Source organism: Macrobrachium rosenbergii, chromosome 6 (assembly GCF_040412425.1).
Source record: "Macrobrachium rosenbergii isolate ZJJX-2024 chromosome 6, ASM4041242v1, whole genome shotgun sequence".
In the NCBI taxonomy this organism is placed as follows: Eukaryota; Metazoa; Arthropoda; class Malacostraca; order Decapoda; family Palaemonidae; genus Macrobrachium; species Macrobrachium rosenbergii.
In genome coordinates this window covers 16952195-16964694 of record NC_089746.1, presented here as the reverse complement: position 1 = coordinate 16964694, position 12500 = coordinate 16952195, and the positions used below count along the sequence as shown (strand labels likewise).

Here is a 12500-nt window from a genome sequence, read left to right as displayed (position 1 = left end):
ATGAAATACACACAAATGTAATACGTACCCTAAAAATAACCCACATAAATGTAGAACGTACCCAAAAATAACCCATAAAATGTAATAAGTAACCAAAAATAACCCACACAAATATAATAGGTAACCAAAAATAACCCACACACATGTGATACCTAACCAGAAGTAACTCACAGAACTGTATCACCTAAACAAAAATAGCATACACAAATGTGATACATAAACTAAAAAGAGAAATCCACACAAATGAAGTAACCTACACAATTGTAATATGTACCCAAATATAACCCACACAAATGTAATACTTAACCCAAAAAGAACCCATACAAATATAATACTTAACCCCAAAAAAGAACCCACACAAATATAATACTTAACCCAAAAAGAACCCACACAAATACAATGCTTAACCCAAAAAGAACCTACACAAATATAATATTTAACCCAAAAAGAACCCACACAAATATAATACTTAACCCCAAAAGAACCCACACAAATATAATACTTAACCCAAAAAGAACCCACACAAATATAATATTTAACCCAAAAAGAACCCACACAAATATAATACTTAACCCCAAAAGAACACACACAAATATAATACTTACCCTAAAAGAACCCACACAAATATAATACTTAACCCCAAAAGAACCCACACAAATATAATACTTAACCCCAAAAGAACCCACACAAATATAATAAACCCAAAAAGAACCCACACAAATATAATACTTAACCCAAAAAGAACCCACACAAATGTAATACTTAACCTGAAAAGAACCCACACAAATATAGTACTTAACCCCAAAAGAACCCACACAAATATAATACTTAACTCCAAAAGAACCCACGCAAATATAATACTTAACCCAAAAAGAACCCACACAAAAATAATACTTAACCCCAAAAGAACCCACGCAAATGTAATACTTATCCCAAAAAGAGCCCACACAAATATAATACTTAACCCAAAAAGAACCCACACAAATATATACTCAACCCCAAAAGAACCCACACAAATATAATACTTAACCCCCCCAAAAAAAACACACAAATATAATAGGTAACCAAAGAGAAATCCACACAAATCCAGTATTTACATGGACACTAGCTGCTCTCCTTGGCGTACTCCTTCCAGCGTGCAGCTCCGCAAGAAGAGGACGGGCTCTCTTTCCATCTTCAACGGGCGGCACAGCTCCCGCCGCGTCGGCTCCATCGACAGAAGCATCAGCAGCGAGGCGTACCCAAACCACCCCCACCAGCTGGAGGAGGCGCCTGAGGGCGAACGCGACTCGTCGGCGACTTCGGAGGCCCTGAAGAGGTCTAGGGAGGCGAGGCAGACGCTGCGGAGGGCGTTCAGGGACAACCCTTATAATAAGGTAAATTGTTTCTTTGTTGTTGTTGTTGTTTGTTTGTGTTGTTGCTTGCGATTCTAAGAATTGGTGGACCTGGTTAGTTTGGTGGCTGGAAAGGTTACTAAGAAAGGCACCGTTTAGTTTGTTGGTTAGAATATATATATATATATATATATATATATATATATATATATATATATATATATATATATTTATATATATAATATAATTATATTACTATATATATATATATATATATATATATATATATATATATATATATATATATATATATATATGCACATACACACATATGCAAAGTAGAAGCTGACTGGGTTCTTCCACCTCATGCTTAATCGAAGAACTTCAGAGATTAATCCTAGCGATAATCCTTCCTATGGTCGATTGGGCAGAAGGCGACAGGTGATGTAATTAGATCACTTAAGAAAGTTATTCCGGTAGAATTGTTATACTACAGGATGCTCTCTCTCTCTCTCTCTCTCTCTCTCTCTCTCTCTCTCTCTCTCTCTCTCTCTCTCTCTCTCTCTCAAGATTATTTAAACTCGTAGGTAAAGGATTCAGAAGTCCTTGCTTAAGTAGTTGCTGGATTGTGAAAATGACTAATTTGAAGTTATTATCAAATTATAATTATAGGAGATGGAGTTCCAAGTAAAATTATTATTATTATTATTATTATTATTATTATTATTATTATTATTATTATTATTATTATTATTACTTTACGAAAATATCACAATCAACGTTTACACTAAGACACACACACACACACACACACACACACACACACACATATATATATATATATATATATATATATATATATATATATATAGTATATATATATATATATATATATATATATATATATATATATATATATATATATATATATATATATATATATATATATATATATATATATATATATATATATATATATATATATATATATATATATATATATATATATATATATATATATATATATATATATATATATATATATATATATATATATATATATATATATATATATATATATATATATATATATATATATATATATATATATATATATATATATATACACACTAGTATTTACACTGATATCACTGTGGATTTCTACATTATTATTATTATTATTATTATTATTATTATTATTATTATTATTATTATTATTATTATTATTATTATTATACCATGGAGAAAAAGATAAATAGCTCTCATACGTAAACCCTGGACTTACACGGGAAAATCCTTCCTATAAAAAAATAGTTCACTCTCTCACCTATTTTCCACTTTTTACAAGACTATATTTTTCTTCCTCTGCGCCAAAACAGTGGTAAGCCGGGGCTTTAAGATCGAAAATCCCTTATATCCCTAAAGGAAGAGCGCCTCTATAAATTATCTTGTGGAGTTCCTTAGTGTTTCTTCACTGAAAGATATTTTTACCCATAAAAAATGTTTTTTTTTGTAAGCAAACCGACTCAGGAGGTAAATTCCTACGGACATAGGAAATAAAAATGGGAGACTCTCTCTCTCTCTCTCTCTCTCTCTCTCTCTCTCTCTCTCTCTCTCTCTCTCATTATATATATATATATATTTGTGTATATATATGTATGTATGTTATATATGTATATATGTGTGTATGTATATATGTATATATATATACATATTGTATACATATAGCATATATAAATATACAGTTCCACTGCTGGCTTTATATTTTCCTCTTTGCTCCTTTAAACGAATGACACAGAATTCTCATTAGAGCCCAGTTTAAATTCTGTAAATCCATAATAGAAGAAGAAAGCCCAGGGTATTATACTGATCAAACATAATCGTTTGTCTGATGTTTCTACGTTACCGTCTTCCTCTTAGAAATCACTCAGTATTCTCCTTCTCCTTCTCTTCTTTTTTGTTGAGTATCAATGGCATTGGTATGCAAAAGGTCACCTAAGTATCCTGCCCTACAATGGAAGACTGTGTATCTGCTAAAGTACAAAACTGAGAAAAATGGCAGATACTCCCTTACTACTGATTCTGCAGATACTGCAAATGGGACTTAGCCTGAGTACTCGTGGAAAGCATTGAAGAATCATTCTGAAACTGCAGTAACTTGTGTATTGGTGTTTCACGAGCCCAATGGGTGGCATATCTCAATTTCGAAAATTTTGCTGATACTGCAGTTTTCCATTTTAGGCTGGTTACTCAGGGCAGTGTGTTCTCAAAGCCATGTATTGTTTCTCAGATTTTGGGGAAACCTTTCTTTAAGGCGGGATGTGGTGGCTTAAACTTTAAGGGAAGCTGCCGTCTAGAGAATATTTTGAGACTTGAATTCTATGGAAGTCTGTCCATAGAATTTAGAAACGTATTTTCTTAAGTACATATTTAATTAAATTTCCTCAAATACGTATTTTCTTAAATTTCCTTAAGTACATATTTTCTTAAAATTCCTCCGATACATATTTCCTTAAATTTCCTTAAATACATATTTTCTTGAATTTCCTCCAATACATATTTTCTTCAATTTCCGTAAGTACACATTTTCTTAAATTTCCTCCAATACATATTTTCTTAAATTTTCTTAAGTACATATTTACTTAAATTTCCTCAAATACGGATTTTCTTAAATTTCCTTAGGTACATATCTTCTTAAATTTCTTCCAATACATATTTTCTTAAGTTTCCTTAAATACATATTTTCTTAAATTTCCTTAAATACATATTTTCTTAAATTTTAAGGAAATCTGTTACTTTACGTTCAGTCCCTCTAATAATCATAATTAAATTGCTATTGTGTCTAGTAACAACAGTGATTCAAATTAAAACAATAATAATGCTAATCTTGTGAAATATATAATCATGAGGTCGTAATTAATATTTTTAACGGAATTACAAAATGAAATTCATGTCGAATAGTCTTCGCCAATTGCTTGTCCTGTAGATATTATTTTGGACAGTGCCATCGAAAAAATTGACTGAATGCTGCTGCAACTTCCCTTTACCTTCTCTTACTTAATAATGAACGCCATACTCTTCGGAAGCTTGAATTTCAAGGTAATGGCTCCTTTGGTGGGCTTGTTATATATTAAAAAAACCGTTGAAGGTTGAATCTGTGTTTGGAAATTGTATTATTCATCGTTGTAATTATATCATCGCCATTTATAGTTCTCCCTTTCTAAAATCTGAAGGTCCAAGCAAATCTGTATTCCTTTTTCTCACGAGAAAATCTTCCCCCGTAGTGGGGGTAGTGCCGTCAGTGCACCTCATGCGGTGCACTGTAGGCATTACTTAAGGTTCTTTGCAGCGTCCCTTCCTTAGGCCCCTAGCTACTACAACCCCTTTCGTTCCTTTTACTTTCCTTCCTTTCACATTCTCTTTCTTCCATCTTACTTTCCTCAACCCTCTCCTAACATTTGATTCATAGCGCAACCGCGAGGTTTTCCTCCTGTTACACCTTTCAAACCTTTTACAGTTGATTTCCGTTTCAGCACCAAATGACCTCATAGGTCTCGGTGCTTGGCCTTTGGCCTAAATTCTATATTCAATTCAGTTCGCAAGAAAATCTTCAATCTCTTGGTTTTCCGATCTCTCAAGATGCATACATCTGTTACCACCCGCTGGAGAATTTCCCTTAGAGCAGTGCCTCTTAACATTTTTCGGTGGCCGCACCCCTCGATATCCCAGGAAATTTTCCCGTACCCCCATCCGATATAAATACAATACAAACATATGAAAAGGGTTAGTGATACAAACCTTGATGGGTATCATGTCTCGTACCCCCAGGTTTAAGGTTTCGTACCCACAGGTACCCCAGGTTAAGAACCACTGCCTTAGAGACCGTAAGTTATCCATTGCCTCGAAATTTTGACAGCTTGTGTCGAGGCAGGGGAGCAAGTTTGATAAGCGGATGACTTCCTCTCTCTCTCTCTCTCTCTCTCTCTCTCTCTCTCTCTCTCTCTCTCTCTGCGCTACTCCTTCAAGGGACAAAAGTTTTTGGCTGTTGTAAACTTCCTGGGGAGTTAATGAACGTTTATTTAGGAAGTGGAATAAAGATAGGGAATGTCTAGGTATGTTAGGTAATATTAAGATGATGAAAAAAGACATATTTTTCCCATTTCTGTCCTGTTTTAAGACAAAGACTTTGGTTTAGATATTTTTATTAGTTCAAAGGTTTCTTAAGACCAAGTAAAACAAGTAAAAAATGCGCCGAAGATTCTTCGGCGCAATCGAATTTTCTGTTCAGTGTATAATGCTGTATGAGCTATGGCCCATGAAGCTTTCAGCCATGGCCCAGTGGTGGCCTGTCCTACAGCGTTGCCAGACGTACGATTATGGCTGACTTTAACCTTAAATAGAATAAAAACATGCTAGAGGACTGCAATTTAGTATGTTTGATGATTGCAGGATGGATGATCAACATACCAATTTGCAGTCCTCTAGCCTCAGCAGTTTTTAAGATCTGATTGCGGATAGAAAAAGCATGGGCAGAAAAAGTGTGAACGGACAGACAAAGCCGGCACAATAGTTTTCTTTTCAGAAAACTAAAAAGGTGCCCTAAGACTATTAAGATACTGTTCCTTTCTGCATTCAGAAAAGTCTTACTCCAATAAAACGGAGACGGATACTAAATACAGTAGATAAAGGATTCTGAAATGGTTTCCTCAAAGAAATTTTAGTTCAATCCCTCCTCGATCAGGAACTCTGAAAAACACCTAAACCACTCAGTAAGTTTTGAGAAGTTTTCTTTCTGGTCGAACTTCAGTCCATCCAAACACGGTTCAAACACGTAATTCTGAAGAAAAGACACAGTGGGGGGGGGAGCAAAGTCTAGTTGATTGGTTCATTGGAAGTTCGTTAAGATTTTCCGAAGTTGTTTGGTGTGAGGAGTTTCAGCTTTTAATTAGAAGTTCGAAGTACCCATAGACATATTTTGTAGTTCGGAGATGAGTCTCTCTTTCTTTCTCTCTCTCTCTTTGCGTTGAGAATGATAAACGGTTCAGGGATAAAGCCTTGAATGTTGAATAAATGAGTCTCTCTCTCTCTCTCTCTCTCTCTCTCTCTCTCTCTCTCTCTCTCTCTCTCTCTCTCTCTCTCTCTCTCTCTCTCTCTCTCTCTCTCTCGCCGTTGAGAATGATAAACCGTTCACGGGTAAAGCCTTAAATGTTGAATAAATGAGTCTCTCTCTCTCTCTCTCTCTCTCTCTCTCTCTCTCTCTCTCTCTCTCTCTCTCTCTCTCTCTCCCCGTTGAGAACGATAAACGGTTCAAGGGTAAAGCCATGAATATTGAATAAGTGAGTCTCTCTCTCTCTCTCTCTCTCTCTCTCTCTCTCTCTCTCTCTCTCTCTCTCTCTCTCTCTCTCTCAGTGAGATTGATAAACGGTTTAATTTGAAAATTTTGTATTTGTATTGACAAAAGTTTACTTCAATGGTCCAGGTCCATAGAGTAATTGTATGTGCATTCAGACAAAAATAATTTGCCTTCAGGCAGTGTTGATATAGTGTTAGAAAGTAAAAGAGTTTTATTATTATTATTATTATTATTATTATTATTATTATTATTATTATTATTATTATTTATTTATTTATTTTTTGGGGGGTCTATCGCAGTCATCCTATTCGACTGGGTGGTTTTTATGGTGTGGGGTTGCGGGTTGCATCCTGCCCCCTTAGGAGTCCATCACTTTTCTCACTATGTGCGCTATTTCTAGTAGCACACTTTTCTGCATGAGTCCTGGAGCTACTTTTGTATTATTATTATTTTATTATTATTATTATTATTATTATTATTATTATTATTATTATTATTATTATTATGGTTGTTGTTGTGGTTCATAATGACCATACAGAAGCCAAGACAATTTATTCAAGGAAATATGGATTATTCATACACATGTACTATCACTGTCTTGTGCTTATTTATGGAGACAAAGTTTATTGATAAATAGGACCGTTTCTCTGCCAATACTCCTTACTCGGTATAAATGAAAGGTGTTAATTTCTGTACTGTAACGGAATTAACTATCTGTATCAACAACGCCGCTCTTTATTAAACTGTGTAAACATCAAAGAAATAATGTAATTATATAATGCCTGTCACTTCTGAAAACTGCAGTATATGCAAAATTTTCGAAATTGAGATATGCCACCTATTGGGCTCGTGAAACACTAATACACAAGTTACTGCAGTTTCAGAATGATTCTTCATTGCTTTATTTAGGGGGTCCCATTTGAATTATCTGGAAAATCAGTAGTAAAGCAAGGGAAAACTTGAAAAATGGTAGATACTGCAACTGCAGTATCTACCATTTTTCTCAGTTTTGTATTTTTGCAGATACTGCAGTCTTCCATTTTAAGGCAGTATACGTATCAATATATATTCAGCTATTTTGTGGTGTTGCTGTTATTAGAGTCAGGCATATATACTTTGCTTATACTTTCCAACCAACAAACTGACTGAGAATTTTCTGTCCACCAATAACTATACTTACCACCAGTTGTTAATCAGCAAATCAGTTATACTTTTTATGCAATTTTTATAACGTCCTTGTAAGCTTCTGAGGTCATGTGCCGTGCTTAGCTAATATGTCTGATTGTTTCTTCATTTTAGGAAATATTATTTTTTTCAGATATAAGTTTCTTTATTGAAATAACTGGCCATAGTCTTTTTTTATATCTATCTTACCTAGCTTCATGGCTTAATATCTGAACTGAGGTATGAAAAGGAGCTTACCTTGCAATGCCTTGTGCTCAGTTTCAACTGATTTAGAGCAAGTGTTCGTCTGTTAGGCCTATATGTATGTCTTCCTAATCATTTTCTCTCTTTTCACAGAGCCATGTAATGTATAACCTTTTTGCCTCAAGCTCTCTAATGTATATGTCACATGAAATCACAATGTTATGGACTTTCCTCTCAAGCAAAGCTTTCATGCAATGTTTAGTTGTTTCTCTCTCTCCTCCACAAAAGAAACTTTTTCCAGCTGTCTTTTTTTTGCGTTCTCTTTGCCTTCCCAAGCAGGTAAAACAATCTCACAGAGGGTTTTAAAATAAACCCTTATCCCAAGCAATGCTTCTTTTGTAAAATGTACCTTCAAGATCGCCTTCCAATTCTTGTGTTATGTTTAAACCCATGAATGTCTAACCCTCTCCCACAGAAAAAAAATTCTAGATCTTTTTTGCTTTCACTTTACCTTCCCAAGCAGGTAAACAAATCTCACAGAGGGTTTTTTTTTTAATAAAACCCCTTATCCCAAGCAATGCTTTTATTGTCAAATGTACCTTTCCAGATCGCCTTACAACTCTTGCGCTACGTTTTAACCCCATGAATGTCTAACCTCTAACAACCCCACCCCCCACAAAAAAAAAAGGCTACTGTGTAACTCGTCTCTCATTGCAATTTCTACCCACACCCACAAACCACCCACAACGATAGACTTCGGAGCTTCACAGGTACATTGAAGACAGAAGGTCGTTAAGGTGGGCGCTATCTCGCTCCCAGGTGACCGGGAAAATCAACAGGTAGCTTCTCTAAGGCACAAGCTGACTTGTTTTTTGTTTTTTTGGCACCTGTGAAACTCGTGTGTAACGTGTATATATATATATATATATATATATATATATATATATATATATATATATATATATATATATATATATGTATATATATATATATATATATATATATATATATATATATATATATATATATATATATATATATATATATATATACAGGGACTCGATATTACGTGGAATTAGACAAGTATAGCACCCGTTGGTTTTATATTATTTTTTCATTCTGTATCATACAACATTACATGAATTCACATAGCACCCGATAATTGATGTGAATTTAGCATCACACACTCACTGATTCGCGTAACATTCATGATTACATTGATTACATTACAAGTACCTGTAGAGCACTCATTAATCTGTCTATGCCGTTCAGAATTACATTACATGGAGTCACATAGCACACACGATCCACGGAACATTGAGAATCACATTTCAAGCATTCATACAGCAATCGGGAATTCATATAACATTCTGAATTACATTACATGGACTCAGATCACTCACTGAACAAAGTAACATTCAGAATTACATCGAAAAAATTCATACAGCATTTATTAATTCACGTAACATTCAGATTACAATACGTGAATTCATACAGCACTCATTAATTCACGTGGCATTCAGAATTACATTACGTGAATTTATACAGCACTCGTTAATTCACGTAACATTCAGAATAACATTACATAAATTCAAAACACATCAATTAATTCACATAACATTCATAATTACATTACGTGAATTTATATATACTTAATAATTCACGTAACATTCAGAATTACACTACGTGAATTTATATGCACTCGGTAATTCAAGTAACATTCAGAATTACATTACGTGAATTTATATGCACTCAATAATTCACGTAACATTCAGAATTACATTACGTGACTCTATATGCACTCAGTAATTCACGTAACATTCAGAATCACATTATGTGAATTTATATGCACTCAATAATCCACGTAACATTCAGAATTACATTACCATACACTCACACAACACTAAAAGAATCATTGAACTCCCAGAGGACCACTGACCCACATAGACTCACTGACTCACATAGACTCGTGAGACTCACAAGCAGTGACTCAAATGACGTCCATAGATAGACTCGAGCGTGTATTCATTAATCTTTTTAGAATAATTTAGATTATTATCATGATAATTTTGTCATCGGCATTTTCATTCGACCGTGAAAGTTGTTTTTCGTTTTAATGTTTTATTTTGCGAAACTTCAAACCTGGAAAAATTCATGGCATTTTTCGATTTGTTTGTTTCCTGTTTATTATTATTATTATTATTATTATTATTATTATTATTATTATTATTATTATTATTATTATTATTAGCCATTAACCGATTACTTGTATTTCGTACGAATCGTCACACGAGCATAAGAGAGAGAGAGAGAGAGAGAGAGAGAGAGAGAGAGAGAGAGAGAGAGAGAGAGAGAGAGAACGAAGTTAATGGCTGGAATGGAATTTTATAAGTAATGATGCCGTAAGTATGAGAGAGAGAGAGAGAGAGAGAGAGAGAGAGAGAGAGAGAGAGAGAGAGAGAGAGAGAGAGAGAGAGAGAACGAAGGTAGAGGCTGGAATTTTATAAGTAATGATGCCATAGAGAGAGAGAGAGAGAGAGAGAGAGAGAGAGAGAGAGAGAGAGAGAGAAACATTATCATATCATTATCCATGCTCACATTTTCGTTTGAAATCAATAATTGTAGTTTTAGTAAAGACATCATAATAATTTTTTTTGTAAGTGTTTAGCATGTTTAAAAAATACGTTTGGTGATTTGAATATAGAAACATTGTTTGATAGAGGTTACTGTGTTTCTGATAATTTTAAAATTGTTTACAGAAATATTTTGTTTTGAAACAATGACGCCACTTCTTTTCTCAAGAAAATTTTATTTTTGACGTTATTTGGACATAATAAGGTAGTACTTTGAACCGTAATAAAAAGTTTTTAAATTTCAGGAACCCTAATTTTGCCAAATTAATCATGACTGAAAATAAAATATTTATTAATTAGGAGATCTGAAATAAAGTTCTTTTTCGTATAGTTGACAATCTGAGAGCATTGAAAATATTTTTACTTAATTATTAGAATATTTTTAATTGACAACATTAACTTACTATTGCTTTCGACAAAATCCAAATTTCTTAGCATACAGACTACGGAATTCCGTTTTTGGCCATAAATTCAAGAAAAAGCGAAAAAGGAAATATCCTTTTTTTTTTAGGTAAATTTAAGAAAAAACTGTCCAATTCTGTCAGGTTACAAGATTTACGTCATTCCTTATTTGCAATAGCTGATAGTCTCATTTCTGAAAACTTCAGCCGCACAGAAATACATCTAGTAATCCACTAACCAAACTTCTGGCAACACTTGAAAACGGTTCTTGCACTGACCGTTTCATGAAACAGTGAGAGCAATTTTTAAGTCACTTATTTCCAGAACAGATGAAAGCAGCACTTAAAGCCACTTATGAAAGTAATTTTTCTTTATCCAATAAATGAATAAGCATTTAAAGTTACTTATTTCCAGAACAAATGAAAGTAGCACTTATAAATCACTTGTAAAAGTCACTTTGTTTTACGTCCCTCAAATAATGACCTTGGACCCAGCGATTCAAGAGCCCCCGAAAAAAAATGTACAGTAGTTATAGACCCATCTTTCAGACGATATCCTTTTTTATCTTTGCGAGATACAGCGAGGTCCTTCGATCTTTCGAAATCTCAGAAAAGTAAGCGGTAATAATCATCATAGACCCATATTTCAAGCGATCATCCTTTAATCTGAATATAAAAGAAGCGCCATGAGATCCTTCAACTTTCGTGTGAAGGACCTTGATCCCAAATAGTTCCTTCACGAAACTTCCTTCGTGCGAAGGACCTTGGCCCCAGAGAGAACATTTACGAATCTTTCGTGAGGAGGGTCTTGACCCTAAATAGATCCTTCACGAAATTTCCCCTGACCCTAAAGAGACCTCGACCCCAGAGAGATCCTGCACGAAACTTTCGTGCGAAGGACCTTGACCCAAAAGAGATCTTTCACGGAACTTCCTTCGTACGAGGGACCTACGTAGTTCCTGTCGAGAGGGGGTATCCTAACGCAACGTGTTCTTCATTTTTCTGGACGACCCAGGTACAACGCTTACCGTTCTCAGGACGACGAGAGATGATGGTCTCTGGCGCAAGTGGTCGTCGTCTTTGTTTGTGTTCGTTGTCGTTTGCACGAGGCAGCGCTTGCACTCCTTGTTATAAAGGTAACGAGTAGGAGAGGGAGGTGAAAAAAAGTCGTTTTCTTTTATTTTTTATCTCAGAGGTAAAAAACCGAGTCTTTTTTTTTATCGCAGAAGTGAAAAAAGGTCGTTTTTTTTTTTCGATCCCAGAGATAAAAAAAAGTAACTTTTTTTTTATCTCAGAGGTGAAAAAAGGTCGTTTTCTTTTTTTTTTTTTCTTATCTCAGAGGTAAAAAAAGGCGCTTTTTTTATCACTGAGGTAAAAAAAGCATTTTCTTTTTTTTATCCCAGAGGTAAAA

General features: G+C 34.3%; 1 protein-coding gene across 1 annotated transcript in view; it reads left to right on the top strand.

The window, feature by feature from the left end:
* LOC136839235 (Na(+)/H(+) exchanger beta-like) overlaps positions 1 to 12500 on the top strand; it is a 157815-nt gene that overhangs the window by 126362 nt on the left and 18953 nt on the right. The window contains exon 20 of the mRNA XM_067104986.1: positions 1136 to 1376. Coding sequence (XP_066961087.1) covers positions 1136 to 1376 — 241 coding nt within the window. The remainder of the gene's footprint in view (positions 1 to 1135; positions 1377 to 12500) is intronic.